This window comes from Theropithecus gelada, chromosome 7b (genome assembly GCF_003255815.1).
Source record: "Theropithecus gelada isolate Dixy chromosome 7b, Tgel_1.0, whole genome shotgun sequence".
NCBI classification, from domain to species: domain Eukaryota; kingdom Metazoa; phylum Chordata; class Mammalia; order Primates; family Cercopithecidae; genus Theropithecus; species Theropithecus gelada.
In genome coordinates this window covers 23,343,846-23,358,268 of record NC_037675.1, presented here as the reverse complement: position 1 = coordinate 23,358,268, position 14,423 = coordinate 23,343,846, and the positions used below count along the sequence as shown (strand labels likewise).

At 38.3% G+C, this 14,423-nt stretch overlaps 8 gene segments (V, D, J or C); all 8 read right to left on the bottom strand.

Annotated features, from left to right (window-relative positions):
* Positions 1–14,423, bottom strand: part of LOC112629379 — an 881,832-nt gene that overhangs the window by 420,638 nt on the left and 446,771 nt on the right.
* Positions 1–14,423, bottom strand: part of LOC112629380 — a 766,638-nt gene that overhangs the window by 393,846 nt on the left and 358,369 nt on the right.
* The window catches only part of LOC112629366, a 772,346-nt gene that overhangs the window by 441,099 nt on the left and 316,824 nt on the right, over positions 1–14,423 (bottom strand).
* Positions 1–14,423, bottom strand: part of LOC112629369 — a 661,469-nt gene that overhangs the window by 406,087 nt on the left and 240,959 nt on the right.
* The window catches only part of LOC112629376, a 484,771-nt gene that overhangs the window by 389,772 nt on the left and 80,576 nt on the right, over positions 1–14,423 (bottom strand).
* The window catches only part of LOC112629375, a 451,949-nt gene that overhangs the window by 372,752 nt on the left and 64,774 nt on the right, over positions 1–14,423 (bottom strand).
* LOC112629378 overlaps positions 1–14,423 on the bottom strand; it is a 416,220-nt gene that overhangs the window by 384,885 nt on the left and 16,912 nt on the right.
* On the bottom strand, positions 2,046–3,447 carry LOC112629374. The segment is given in 2 exon segments: positions 2,046–3,192; positions 3,356–3,447. Coding segments are annotated over 2 exon segments (414 nt in total).

Sequence of the window (14,423 nt, the reverse complement as noted above, 5' to 3'; positions counted from 1 at the left end):
GCATGTTTACTTAGTTAGCTCTTGTGGGAGTTAGTGTCCAAAGATGCCCCCAAAATCCTGCTTCTGATATTCATGCCCTTGTGTAGTTCCCTGCTATGTCGAGTCTGGGCTGGCTCCGTGACTCAGTTTTAATTATATTTACAGAGGCCCCTTTTCCAAGTAACGTCACATTCATGGTTCTTATGTGTGCATGAGAATGCAGTAGAAATAATATTGTGGCAGTTCTGGCCTAAACATTAAAAATGCCTGACACCTTCCACTTTTGTAATATTGGAAGCTCTGAGCCACCAGGTAAGTTGTACCCTAGAGAGATCTTGAGGAGAGACCACATGCAGAGGCCATGTGTAATGAAAGCCCTGAGAATAGTTGGGATGAGAGATGAGCCCAGCCTTCCACATTCCCACCAAAGCTCCAGGTACGGCAGTGAGCTCCAGGGGTTCTAGTCAGGCAAGCTCCCAGAGGACTCTAGCTGCAGTCAACATCACAAGGAGCAGAAGTGTCATGAGATAGTAAAATGGCACTTGCTTAAGTGAGTTGTAGAATAGTTTGTTACTCAGCAAGCCACAAAAGCTCTGGAGTGCAATGAAAAATAGTCTTTTTGAGAACTTGTGAGAAATCAACAATGAAAATGTACGCTTCCTCCGTCTGATCTCTGCTAGTCTCTAATAGCTTGACCTGAAGCATCTGCCGGTTTCACCAAACTTCTTTTCAAAAGCCATCCTTGTGCTTCTGCACTGGCACAGAAGACGTGGTGGCAATGATCAGAGCTAACAAGAGCTCTGTGCTACCACAGCACAGGAGCACGTGGCTGATTGCTCAGGTTGGGGCCCTGCAATCAACAGAGATCTGTGTCTCTCATTTAACATGATTTTTATATTTCACTCACTCTTCCCATTCCACGTGGCTAAACTAACAAAATTTACAAGAACATGCCTGTCTGTGTCTCTACAAATAATCAGAATTTAACACATTCTTTTCAATTTCAGATCAGTTTTGGAATCCAAAGAGACTGAAAATTTTGGTCCATGTTTAGTTGGTTACATACAGCTTTCATAAAGATAGGGATATTTTTGTAAGGACCGTGCACTACAGATTTACATTTTTCTCGATGGTGTGGTTGGGATGATCTCTATCTCATCCTGGCTTAATGCAGGCAGAGTTCTCAAGGAAACTGGACTCATAGGCTGGTTTCAAGCAGCGTCATTCCACACTGAAGTGTGGTATGAATGTAATTAATTTGTATGCGTGCTTTGACATGCAGGAGACTGTGAGGCATTGTGTTGCAGCCACACACAAATGAGTCACACATTCATCTTTTATTTTACCCAAGCCTTTTGATTCTACCAATTTAGAGTTAGTTCAAGCCTCAAGATCATTGCTGGAGATATTAGAAATTCTTCCATTGATCTTTATGCCATTAATAATGGAGAGATGGTTTGGGAACTGGTTTCCACTACCAGCTGGAACAGTGATCAGTCTTCTTTTGTGTAGTTCTTCTCCACCAACACTAGTGTACAATGAACCACAGCTTCTCTGCACTCAGTCCTGTGCTATACCCTTCCGATTCCATATATGTTCAAATAGTATTACAAATTTAGCCACTTCCAATCTGATAGTCAAATAGATTCATTACCACCTTGTGAATAAATTTTGAAAAACTATTTCTCTCTCTACGTATATATCTCTAAAAGGGTCCAGTCTGAAAGATTTGTATACACTCCATCATTATTCTCAAAATGTATCAGCTTTTTTCCTAAATATGTGATAATAACAACAATGAGATTTTTAAAAAACATAAATCCAGAAAAGAGAGAGAAAGTGCAATAGCAGCATATTAGGAAACTGGACAGGAGCTGGATAAATAATTATTAATGTAGCTGTTCAGAGAAAGTTGAAATTCTAGCTTTTAGATGAGGAAGCCCAGAAACAAGTTACTTCATCTTAACAACCCCCAAGAAATCTCGGAATTATACGCCTCTAGAGTACCAATGGGACCTTAAACTGGTGGGTTGTTTGGAAACCTGCAAAAGGAGCAGAGCACCAAACACTCAGCCTGCTGAATACACCTGGAAATTACAAATGAAGAGACTTCGATAATAGAGTTCAGTGAGTCTTCCAATATCACAATCGTGGTACAACTGGGGGATAGACCACGTTAATAGTGAAGCTCCTTCATCAATGCTCCTTTATAATATTATGAGTGATATTTAAAGATGAAAATAGCCACATGTGAGAAGAAATAAAAATACAAATGTTCCTGTAGGGGGAAAGTTGAACTAAAGCAAAACCAAAATCCCCAATGGATTAAAGGAGGCAGCATCACCTGTTCTGGTATTAAACATGTGTATTTCCATGCCAGGTGTGTGAGGAAGGGGCATGCCGACATGCTCCTTTTGTGCTGTGATAAAATATAATAGAAGAATTTGTTTTCCGGACATAGCAACAATGAGGGGATAAATGTTACTGTTATTTACTCAGATTATTTTAGATAGATTTGAGTAACTATTGGGTTCTTTCAGAATCATGCCAAAAGAGATCATGCCAATGAGTCCAAAGAATCATGCCAATGGGTCTGACTCCATGACGTGGTTAATGTGTTGTTGGGAGCTGGGGTTAGTATTGTTTAGTAACAGTCCAGTTACCAGGGCGTGTGTTATGCTTCATTAGCACTCTGACATCTGTCTGTCATAAGGAATATGTTTACTTAATTAGCTCTTGTGGTAGTTAGCTATGATCACTAGCATGCTTATTTTTCCATGTTAGCATAATCCTCTTGAAAACAAAAACTGTAATTCAATAGATTTGTCTTTTCCATCCTACTCATGGTTCTTTGTCAATGCTGGTAATAGTGCAACACCAGACACAGGTTTGCGTATGGGCTGCAGCTGCCTGAACAGCACTGTGCAAAGGCACAGAGGTATGTGGCTGAGTCTTCAGGCTGGGATCCTTTGATGTACAAATAGCTGTAACCCTCCTTGGTATTAAGAGTGACACTTACTCGTCCTTTCTTCTTTTCATCCCCATTTAAAGTCATTACAAACAAGGCCTTGGGGATTTTTGCAGTTTCCCATCTGTACCAGTGCAAGGCATAAAAATTGCTGGAAGGGAAGCTGCAGGTGAAGTTGGTGCTGTCTCCCTCCTGAACATGCAGTGACTGGGGACTTTGTTCCACGTTCAGGATGCTGCTCACGCCTGTTTTATTAAAAAAAGAGCCAGACATAGAAATTGGTGTCTCTACAGAGTTTGCATTTTCTTCACACATCCCCCAAATAAAACCTAGAGTGTCTGACTGCATCCTTCTCTTTCCTCATCATCACCCCAGACTGAGAACGTCTCCTGTAACCCCTGGACTTACAGTCAAGATGAAGCCAGAGGACCAGTAATGGGGCTGCCAAAGGATTCTTCTCCATGTTTCCTGCTCATGTACCCTCAGCAGAAAAACATTTTGCAGTCAAAATCTGTGGAAATATTCTGCTTCAGAAAACAGGATTCTGCATCTGGTTGCCTAGCCAATCAGAGACCAGCTCCTATAAATGTCCTTGAAACACTCTGCCCTATTTTCAGTTTCCTGTGGTTCACAAAGAGGGGTCGAAGTAACTGCTTTCTTCAGGCCAACTTCATAAACTTTGAGGAAATCCCCCATGAGTCTGGAACACAAAGATAACTGACAACCTTTCAGAAGTGCACTGCCTAACTGTGGACTGCTATTATTCAAATTCAGAGGGAGTTACAAGTGGGATGGCAATTTGTGGCAGGAAAAGCACTTTTCTTTGAATCTTCAAACATTGAAAAACAACTTTTGAATCCCCCTCAAATTATAAATGTGTGCACATCTAAACTACCTTTTTCTTTATCTACATTATTTAACAAGAAAGTCATGCAATAGAGACATTACTGTTTCCAATTTACAAACATAAAATAACCCAAAGCTCAAGGAGATTGAATAATTCACTCAAGGTCAATTACCTAAGTGGCATATTAAGAATTAGAACGTATATCTGTCTAGCTCTAGACTTTATAATATTTGGAATCTGATATGCCACCTACATTTGTGATGCACTATGAATGTTTTACATCTTAGATATGTTCTAAAAATAATGGAAGTCTAATTTGTGGATATTCTTTATAATGGCTAAAAAATGAGAACAACCCAAATGTCCATCAGCTGGTGAATGAAAAAGCAAAATGCAGCATATTCATACAAGATATGAATGATAATTGACAACAAAAATAAATCAAGAATAAATAAATAAAATAAATAAGCAAAAATGAAATAAATAAAATAAAACATCTAATATGTTCTACAACACAGATGAGTCTCAAAAACACTGTTTTAAGAAAAAGAAGCCAGACACAAAAGATTACGTATTGAGTGATTCCATTTATATGAAATGTTCAGAAAAGTAATATTATCTATAAAGACATAAGCTGGTTGCCTGGGGCCAGAGTTGGGCTAGAGATTAACTATAGTTTGGCATGAGGGATCTTTCCAGAGTGTTGAAAAGTATTTACAAATAGATTATGGTAATAGTTTCATAAATCAGTTATTAATTAAAAATCATTGAACCATACATTCAAAATGGATGAATTTATGGAATGTAAACATACTCCAATAAACTTGTTTAAAAGTAAATAAGAATCATACTGTCTTGCTTCTGTCACAGTCCAGATATAATGTTAGTTTGATTCAATATACATGTAGTTTTTAAACAGTAATTTTTGTGCTTTGAATTTTCCTAGGAGCTCTGAGGAATTAAAAATTACAAAGCTATAGCCTCATCTAGGGGAGAGGAAAAGAAAGAAAAAAAATTACAAAGCAACATTCCCTGTTTGCTGTGAGCCCAAAATATAATTGGAGAAGTAAGATACATCCAAGGAAAATTTAATAGTATAAGAGAGCATTAATTAATTTTTTCAGAATATAAATTCAACCTCTAGGTATTTTGTGTATGAAGTGAACCTTTCCAGTGAACAACTGAAATAAGAAAAGGAAACAGCATGGGGTTTGTAGTAATATCAGGGGACAGCACTTTCCACATACATTTAAATCATGTTCTGAAAAATTAGAACAGGATTAGAACGTATCTCAATGGTTAACTTCTAGCTTTCCTTCCCAGGAAAGGAGATAAAGGTATAGGTGGTAAAGGAAATCCTGGAAGCCTCAATAACGACTCCTAGTTCAGAAGCATGAGGACTAGAGTTAGGGATGGTTGCTAGACAAAAAAGCCATTCTTTTTTTTTTTTTTTTTAATTATACTTTAAGTTCTGGGGTACATGTGCAGAATGTCCAGTTTTGTTACATAGGTATATACATGCCCTGGTGATTTGCTGCACCCGTCAACCTGTCACCTACATAAGGTTTTTCTCCTAATGTTATCCCTTCCCTAGTCCCCCAGCCCCCGACAGACCCCAGTGTGTGATGTTCCCCTCCCTGTGTCCATGTGTTCTCATTGTTCAACTCCCACTGACGAGTGAGAACATGCAGTGTTTGGTTTTCTGGTCTTGTGATAGTTTGCTGAGAATGATGGTTTCAAGCTTCATTCATGTCCCTGTCGAGGACATAAACTCATCCTTTTTTATGGCTGCATAGTATTCCACGGTGTATATGTGCCACATTTTCTTAATCCAGTCTATCACTGATGGACATTTGGGTTGGTTCTAAGTCTTTGCTGTAGACAAACAAGACATTCTAATCAAGGTAGTTTCTTCTCCAGATCACAGCATTCAGATAACTTCATCTTAGGAGAGTGAAGGCATGGCCACAATCACTCAGAAAGCCTACATGCTGTGGAGCTCATTTCTGGGGAGAATACTGATCCACTGATAAATTCACCCACATGTTGGAGGAGCAGTGTCCAGACCAAGAAGGACATACGTCTAACGGCAGCGAGAATTCCTCTATCTATAATAGTAGGACAGACTCCTACAAGGTAGAGCCACACATTTGACCTGAGGTAAAGGCCAAGCCTGTTGGCAACTAAATACGGCCTTACAGGGAAAGTAAACAGTGAGATTCTCTTTCTGGAAGAGTGCATGATCCTAGTTTCCTTCCTCCCCACTTTGGCCGCAGGACAACTCAACTAGTAATATCAAGCTTTATCATTCTTAACAGCCTAATATATCAAGGGAGGATTCTAAATTCACTTACCCTGATAGTAAAGGGAAACAAGGTCAATTTACTTTCTCTGTGTTGAGGAAATAGTAGGCCTGTATATCTACTCTAATGTAAGGAGTGTGTGTGTGTGTGTGTGCACAGAATTTTTTAAAACATAAAAATATATACATATACATGAGTCCTCTGAAAAACTTTTGCAACATAAAAGATAAGATGCATGCACTACAGAGAAAAATGTCTCAAAGTTTTTTCCACCTCATCTCCCCAGTGAGTAAAGTGAGGGATTGATAGATAAAATTTTTAGTAAGATTATTTATTAATTCCCCCAAAGTGTAAAAGTAAACCAATGTAGATAAACCAAAGCTAGTATTCAACTATTTAACACTTACATATTTAAATACTACATTAAGAAAGTTATGGGACGAAATCTTGACAATTCTGGATAAATAACACAAACATAAATCCAGCTTAAACTTGTATATTAATATTTGATTTGCATGGACTCTGGACATAATTTTACCTTTTGTGCATTCATTCAACAAACATATATTGAGTGTCTCCTGTGTGCTAGGCATTGTTCCAGGCATAGAGAACATGGTAGTGAAGAGATAGAAAAGGGGCTAGAGTGCAGGGAGAAGAAATTAAATAAATGAGTTTTTACAAAATAAGATAATTCTATACAGTGATAAGCTCTATAAAGACAGTATAACACTGTAATGAGTTAGAGAGTTATTCTTGGGTTGAGAAAAGAAATCTGCTCTAAATAAGGTATGGAGGGAAGGCTCAACTCTGACACTTTGTAATGCCAGGCAAGACATTTAATCTCTCTCATATTCAATTTCCTTTTCTGTAAGTCACCAGTAGCTTTTTGTTGGTACTGGGCTAAGCATTGGCATTTGTCATTTTATTTATTTCTCAAAATAACCCTTTGTAGTAAGTACTATCGATATCCACATTGTAGGGATAAGGAAATTGAAGCATTAAAGTTATTAAGTAATTTGCTTAAGATAATTCAACCAATGAGTGGTAGGTCCAGAAATCCAATCCAAGCCTATGTAATGGTTATGCCATTACATTATAAGTAATGGAAAAAACAGAAATTACTTTTACACCAACTGAATAATCATCTAGTTCGATAATTTCTGTACCGTAGGCACTCAACCAGATGCATTCAATATAGAAAATATTGGGGGATTGGGAGGCACCATCTGAAATTGCAGTGCAGTCTATCTACAAGATAAAATTCAGTATTTTTCCGAGGGGAATTTTGCAATTTGCATAGCATATTTTATGTACTATAATAAATATCCATGTTCTATCACGTTTCTTACTGTTAGCGGGAAATCAGTCGCATTATGGTGCTGTATTGGGAGGTTGGGAGGTATATGATAACACGGAGAGAGCATGCTATACAGTGTTCCCTACAATGGCTTATTTTTATCCATCATTGACTCTTGTTCTCACTTCTTAGGATATTTCTATATTACAGTAAAAGACAGAGCAGTAGACAAACTCTCACTTCATAGAGAAAAACTTCCCACCTTGTGCAATAATGCCAACCTTTGTTTCCAAGGTATTCTATTAGCCTAAACCAGCCCTAAACCATTTTTTTTTAATGAAATAAAAAAAAAAAATCACAGCTAGTTCTGCTGAATCCTGTCTCACGTGATCACTACAATGGGAAGGTTACTGACATTGGTTCAGAAATGTTAGCTCCTGTTGCAACCAGGCTTCACCATAGCTTAGCCCATGAACACTGGAGGGCAGCAGGGAGGCCACGTAAACCTCACCAAATAGTTTAGCGGGACACCTGGTGGCAGTGCTTCAGAACTTGGTGCTTTAGTTCTCAATGCGTGGAATATGCTAGAGCCTGATTCTCAAAAAAGGAAAATATAATAGAAAGATTTCGATAAAGGCTTCACAAGGTGGCGAACTTTGCGTAAAGACGTAGAGGAGTTCAGAGGTACACCATGAAGTCTAGTGGGTGTATAGCATTGCAGGCATAGTGGGCAAAGGCCTTGATATGGAAGCCCGCTTGGAGTGTTTAAGGAATAGTATCTCATCTTTCCCTCTACCCTCTTGCGCTTCATAGCACACTACTGTAGAAGAGACTCACTGAGACATTCAGCACTCTTAAATGCTTAGTCGATTATTTCCTCCATCTGTTGATCCTGAGGCAATTTGTGCCTAGGTTTGGCATCTTGTCATCCTCACTGAGAAAGTCAATGCTGCTGCTTTGGGGCTGTTTGCTTCTCCATAGTCCAAACTTTGCTTTTTAGGGGCCCTTTAAGATGTTACACCCTGCTTGACTTTAGTTAGAGATGCTTTTCAAAGTTAGGGAAAATTGTGTCTCATTTCCCAAATATGAAAAACTGGAACACTAAAACCTATCTCGTAGGGTGTACGATGCTTAAATTAGGCAATGAATTTGAAATGTATACATAGTGCCTGACATATAGTATGGCCAATGAATATCAACTTTCTTCTTTCCTAGTAAAACCTGCTTTTCCTTCAGTGTTCCAGTCTGGAGCCTGTTACTGCTTTTTCTTCTTACGTCGAATGTGGTTCAATGATGGGAGTGTTAAAAGAAAAACTTTAGACAAATTAAATTTTCCGGAGGAGTTTAATTGAGCAAAGAATGATTAGAGATTCAGGCAGCCCCCCACCAGACCAGAACAGATTCAGAGAGACTCTGGCACTGCCACATGGTCAAAGAATATTTATGGACAGAAAAAGTAAAGTGACTTATAGAAAAAGGAAGTAAGGTGCAGAAACAGATGGATTGGTTAAAGCTTGGCATTTGCCTTATTTGAACGTGATTTGAACAGTTGGCCACCTATGGCCAAAACTTAGGGATTTGTAGAGAGTAGACTGTAGTCGTTTATGCATCCTGTTAAGTTACTGGGCACTGTGTATGGAGAAACCTTTGCCTTGAGCTTAAAATAAGTCAGGAGGCAGCTTTAGGCTAAACTTAATTTAACAGAAGTTTCTAGAAAACCTACTTGGTCATCTCTTCCCCTGGGAGTAGTCACTATTTTTCATTATCCTCTCGTGGTCATTTCCTCCTGGCTACATTAATACAATTGTGGTGCTGAAGGGGCACAGGAGGATCACTCAGTGGGTTTCATTTTCATTTTCCTAATGAGTAATTATATTAAGTGCTTTTTATGTATGCTTATTACTATTAGATATCATATTTCTGAAATATCTCTTCAAGTTTTGGCCATTTGTATTGTTTTATCATTGCTTATTGACTTGTACAAGTTTTTTATGTATTCTGCATTTGAATCTTTTTCAGAAATATGTCAATGTAAATATAACTTTCCAATCTGTGTACTGACTTTCCACCTTTTTAACAATGATTTTTGATAAAGGGTTTAAAAATTAGACTCTTATGTTCATGGGAAGCTAGCTAGAGAGGTTTTTTTTGTTTGTTTTATAAGTACTTTAAAAATACTTTTTCCTCTTTAGCTTCTGTCGATTTTGATGAGAATTCAGCAAGCATTCTTAAAGACATTTCCCAGAACATGATATATCAACTTTCTCTGGCTGCTGGCAAGTTTTGCTTTGTTTTATTCCACCTAGACATTCCGAATATGGACTTTCCTTCCACATCTGCAACGCTTCGGGCAAAACCACAGTGGTGGACTTAGAGAATTCCTTACTCAACTTTATGGCATTCTGTGTAGCATTGCTCCTGACCAAGGAGCTTGTTTTATAGAAAGTCAAGTGTACCAGTGAGTGGAGGTGCTTGCTGAAAACAAACAGATTATGAAATGGGTAATGGAAGAGATAGTTATGGAAACCAGCTACAACCATGAGATCATTTGTGGATAAAAAAGACTCTACTGTTATAAACATTTCCTTTTCATTGTGATATGAAAATATTAAAATACATGGTAACCATTTTTTACTCTGCTCCCATTTGTCTATACATAATAGTGAAAGATATGTTAATAAGTTAATCACATATCTTGTTAAATGTCAGAAGCTAAACTACAGGATATCAACGGGAGAGCGTGACTCAGCTAGAAGAGGAAAGACCATCACCCAAAGATGAATAAATGAACTTTGTATTCTCTTTGAGGTAGAGGGTTAGGGTATTTGTGGTTGAGTGAAGAATAGTGGCATCATATTGGCAGGAAACATGCTTTTTAAAATTGTCTTTATTTGAAAGCTAAGTGTTATGAAAAGAGGTGCATACGGATGTCAAGTTTACAAGGTAGGAGTATTGTGGTAACTTCGTACTGTCTCATCGTAACTACCTGGAAATATATTTCTAAGAAAATCCTTCCCTATATTATTCTCTATTAAGTTGAAAAAAATTGTGCAAGACAGGTGCCAGGCTCCAGGAACGGTGGCAACTCACACGTGTTGCTACTGGTCTGCTAACTCATCTTATTGTTGATTCACAACTCCCCCACTGCCCCCAGGTCCTCTTTCAGCTTCTCTTTTTCTTGGGCCAAGTCCCCAGGGAACAAGATAGCAAATAACACCATTTCTTCTGAAGGTCACCAACACTATGAGATTGAAGGAGGTAAGAGACAAGTTTTAGTTTGTCCTCATGGGTTCCACCTGTCACCATGGGTTCCAAAATGTCTTTACAAATCAGTTTTTGCATGCTCTTGTCCACATTCAACTCTCCTTCCCAAATGTGAATCTAGTTGACCTAGAGTAAATTCAGGCTCAATACCAGATGCAAAGACAATAGCTTTGCATAGGAGTAAGAGCAGATTATGGCATTGTATCACATAGAAATCTGGCATGCTTATCACGACTTTATTTTACAAATAAAAAACATGCCCAGCCACAGAATTTAACAAGTGAGACTGAATACTTTGGATCAATGGGATAGAAATGTGATATCAGGACAATTCTAGGACACATGATCTAAGAAGTACTATTCTACTTGTGAAGGCAATAGGAATGAATATCCTGATCCTCTTCAGCCTAGTAAATAAAACTCAATGTCAGATTTTGAAAATATTACATTTTATTCCTGTTATAATTTCATAAAAACATAAACAACTAAGTAACTTCTGAGAACCACCAGCTCCAGCAATTGCATGAGGTCTAATCCTTATAATTACTCTTATTCTACATCTTTCATGATGGTTCTGCTTCCCTGATTGTACCCTAATTGACATAAAGCCTAAGAGGAAGGGCTAAGGAAATGATTTTTATTATGATTCAAGATAACTAGACCCAGATTTTTGCTGTGAGCATCGTTAAGTGAAACTGCCACTTTAATTTATTATGTGGAAGTCTTTCCAACTTTAGACAACTTTACACGTTTTCCGTATGATCTATTTTCAGTAAAAATTTAAGTATTAGAAGAAAGTTGCTCTGAACACCTGTTTCCAAATGAGATAGAAGGAGGTTTTACTTAGAATTAACTCATCTGATCCAGACCACAGATTAAATCCACAGACCACAGTCACTACCCTCTCTTGCCTGAGATCTGCAGGTGTGCACTTCAAATCGGCTCCTGTAGCAAAGGATGCGTAGTAGAGGGTTCTCTTGTCGAGCCCTAGGGTTTTTGTTTTGCTTTTACTATCACTTCAAACACTGTGAGTTCCCAGAGAGCACAGAAGTACGTTGCTGAGTCTTCTAGCTGTAAGGCTGAAATGGTTAAGGCGATGGAGCTAGCTGCTTTCTGGAAGTTGACAGAATAGCGACCATTTCTTGCATTCTGTTCAGAAGAACCCTGGTGAATAAGGAAAATCATCTCTTTGCCGGGAAATTGCTTGTACCACAAAAGGTAATATGACCACCAACTTGTTTCATACTGGCAGTTCAGGGTGACTGCTTTCCCCACTGGCATGGATACTGATGACTGGGCTTGAGTAACCTTCTGGGCCACACTGAATCCTGTGGGAAAAAAAATCAGAAAACAGAGCTGATCCTTTGATAGAGTGAATATCGTAGGAACTAGACTAATTTAGGACCCAGAGACAAACCAAACTAAAATCATAGTATGCTCGCCTTTTTCCAATTTCTCCTTTCCTCCTCAAATCCATGAGAAACACCACATGTCTGTTTGTAATCCTTCCATCCTTAACATTTTTACCCACATTTGGAACCATCCATACCAGAGTAGCTGAAGGCCACAAATATGCACAGCAAGCTAGAGAACAGCATGTGGCATGTAGCTCTCTGCACAAATGTGAGTTGTGCTGCCTGACGCTCCAAGTTCAGTACCCACAAGGGCCCTGTGGTGTGCATACGTAGTTCCTGAGTTCTGATGCTATCTCCCCAAACAGGAAATTGAGTCTCATGTTCATAGACTACATGGCTATGCAGAAATGAGGAAAAATGTCTGCTTCACCCTGAATCTTTACTTTGTCTAGTTGTCTTTCCCTAGTCATTAGGATAGACAGAACCTAGAAAACGGATATAAGAAAAGCAATTTTTATTGAGGGTTGTAGCTGAGGGGAACTGCAGTTGAACCAGTTGACATACATTGATAATATTCATTTAGCATATATTTACTTTTTGCCATCAGAAATGAATTAAATTTAAAAGAAAAATACTCAGATATTTGACTTTCTCTGTGAAAGGCATTCCTATTCTAAACAATTACTGCATCTCTTTCTTCCTCCTTACTGAGTTCTAGGGCCCTAGTTAAGTTCTGTAATAAGTAAAGCTACTTCAAAATCAAATGATAAAAATAAGTCCTTCTTGACTTTCAGAAGCTCCTCAGTTGTTTACGTTTTTATGAAATTATAATAGGAATAAAATGTAATCATTTCAAAATCTGACACTAAGTTTTATTTACTAGACTGAGGAGAATCAGTATATTCAGTCCCGTTGCCTTCACAAGTAGAATTGTACTGCTTAGATCATGTGTCCTAGAATTGTCCTGATATCACATTTTATATCCCATTGATCCAAAGTATTCAGTCTCACTTGTTACATTCTGTGGCTGGGCATTTTTAAAAATTTTGAAGATAAGCATAAGATATTGTTTGTCATGATAAGCATACAAGATCTCTCTGTGATACGATGCTATAATATACTCCCACAGAACGTGTTATCTGAAGGTTGCAAGAACTTCATGCATGTCAATACCACAGAAGTTGGTGGCTGAATTTTTTATATTCTGTTATGTGATTGTATGGAATTTAGATGTTAATCCTCCATGTGATTTCATTGTCTTTTTTAAAATTTTAAATTGAAAAATTTTTATTTTAGAGTTGGGGTCTCTCTCTGTCACCCAGACTGAAGTGCAGTGGCACGGTCATAACTCATTGCAGCCTGGAACTCCTAGGCTCAAGTAATCTTGTCACTTCAGTCTCTCAAATGGCTAGGACTCCAGTTGTGAGCTACCAGGACTGGCTAATTTTTTATTTCATTTTGTAGAGATGGAGTCTCTCTACGTTGCCCAGACTGGTCTCAAACTCCTGGCCTCAAGTGATCTTATCTTGGCTTCCCAAAGTCCTGGGATTTTATGTGTGAACCCAGCCCCTAGTTTCACTGTCTTAATGGATGAATTAATATAAAGGGACCAAGAGATAGCTAAGAAAGAAAATGGAGACAAGGTCTAAAACATTTCCAGTTCTTTTATAAAGGTCAAAATAGCATATCACTGAATGGTGCAGGGAAGAGTTTCTCATTGTTTGAGACATCTACTCCTCTGTCCATTTCACCTCTGAGTGCAGACAGGTAGCCATGCTCTGGTTTGCAATTATTTGCACTTAAGTAGCTGGAGACCATTAATACCCACAGTAGACTGGGAACCAGTATGATGGCAGGATTTCCCTCCTGTTGAAATAGCCCTGCTTTGTACCCTGACAGTATAGGTGCAGGATCCCGCAGTTCTGTATAGAAGGTGCCTCTGAAATGTGGTTTCTGGGTGGGTCAAGTGTTAATGTGCTGTGATAACCCCTCGGTGGGGAAATTGGTTCTATCTTAAACATTGTTTTGCCCTTTCTTATAACTTAATTAACAAATGACAAAGGATTATATCTGGTAAAGGAGATGCATGAAACAATATTGAAGGAATTCTTAAAAGGAGATGAATCATTTAAAATTTCCAAGTTTAGGAAACTGATCTGTGATAAATCTGAGGGGCTTATCTGAAACCAATTTATTATGAATCATGGCTTTGATTGAAAATATTCATTCATGTTTTGATTGTTCACTTACTATCAACCTGAGTCTAAGGTGAAGCTGCTCACCAATCCTAGACTTCGACACAGGAGACAAACCAGAAGTCATCACCTCCCGTCCTTCCTACTTACGCATCAAACCAAGGGAACTGGCAACTTCACAATGGCAAAGCATCAGCTCAGACAAATGAGATTTT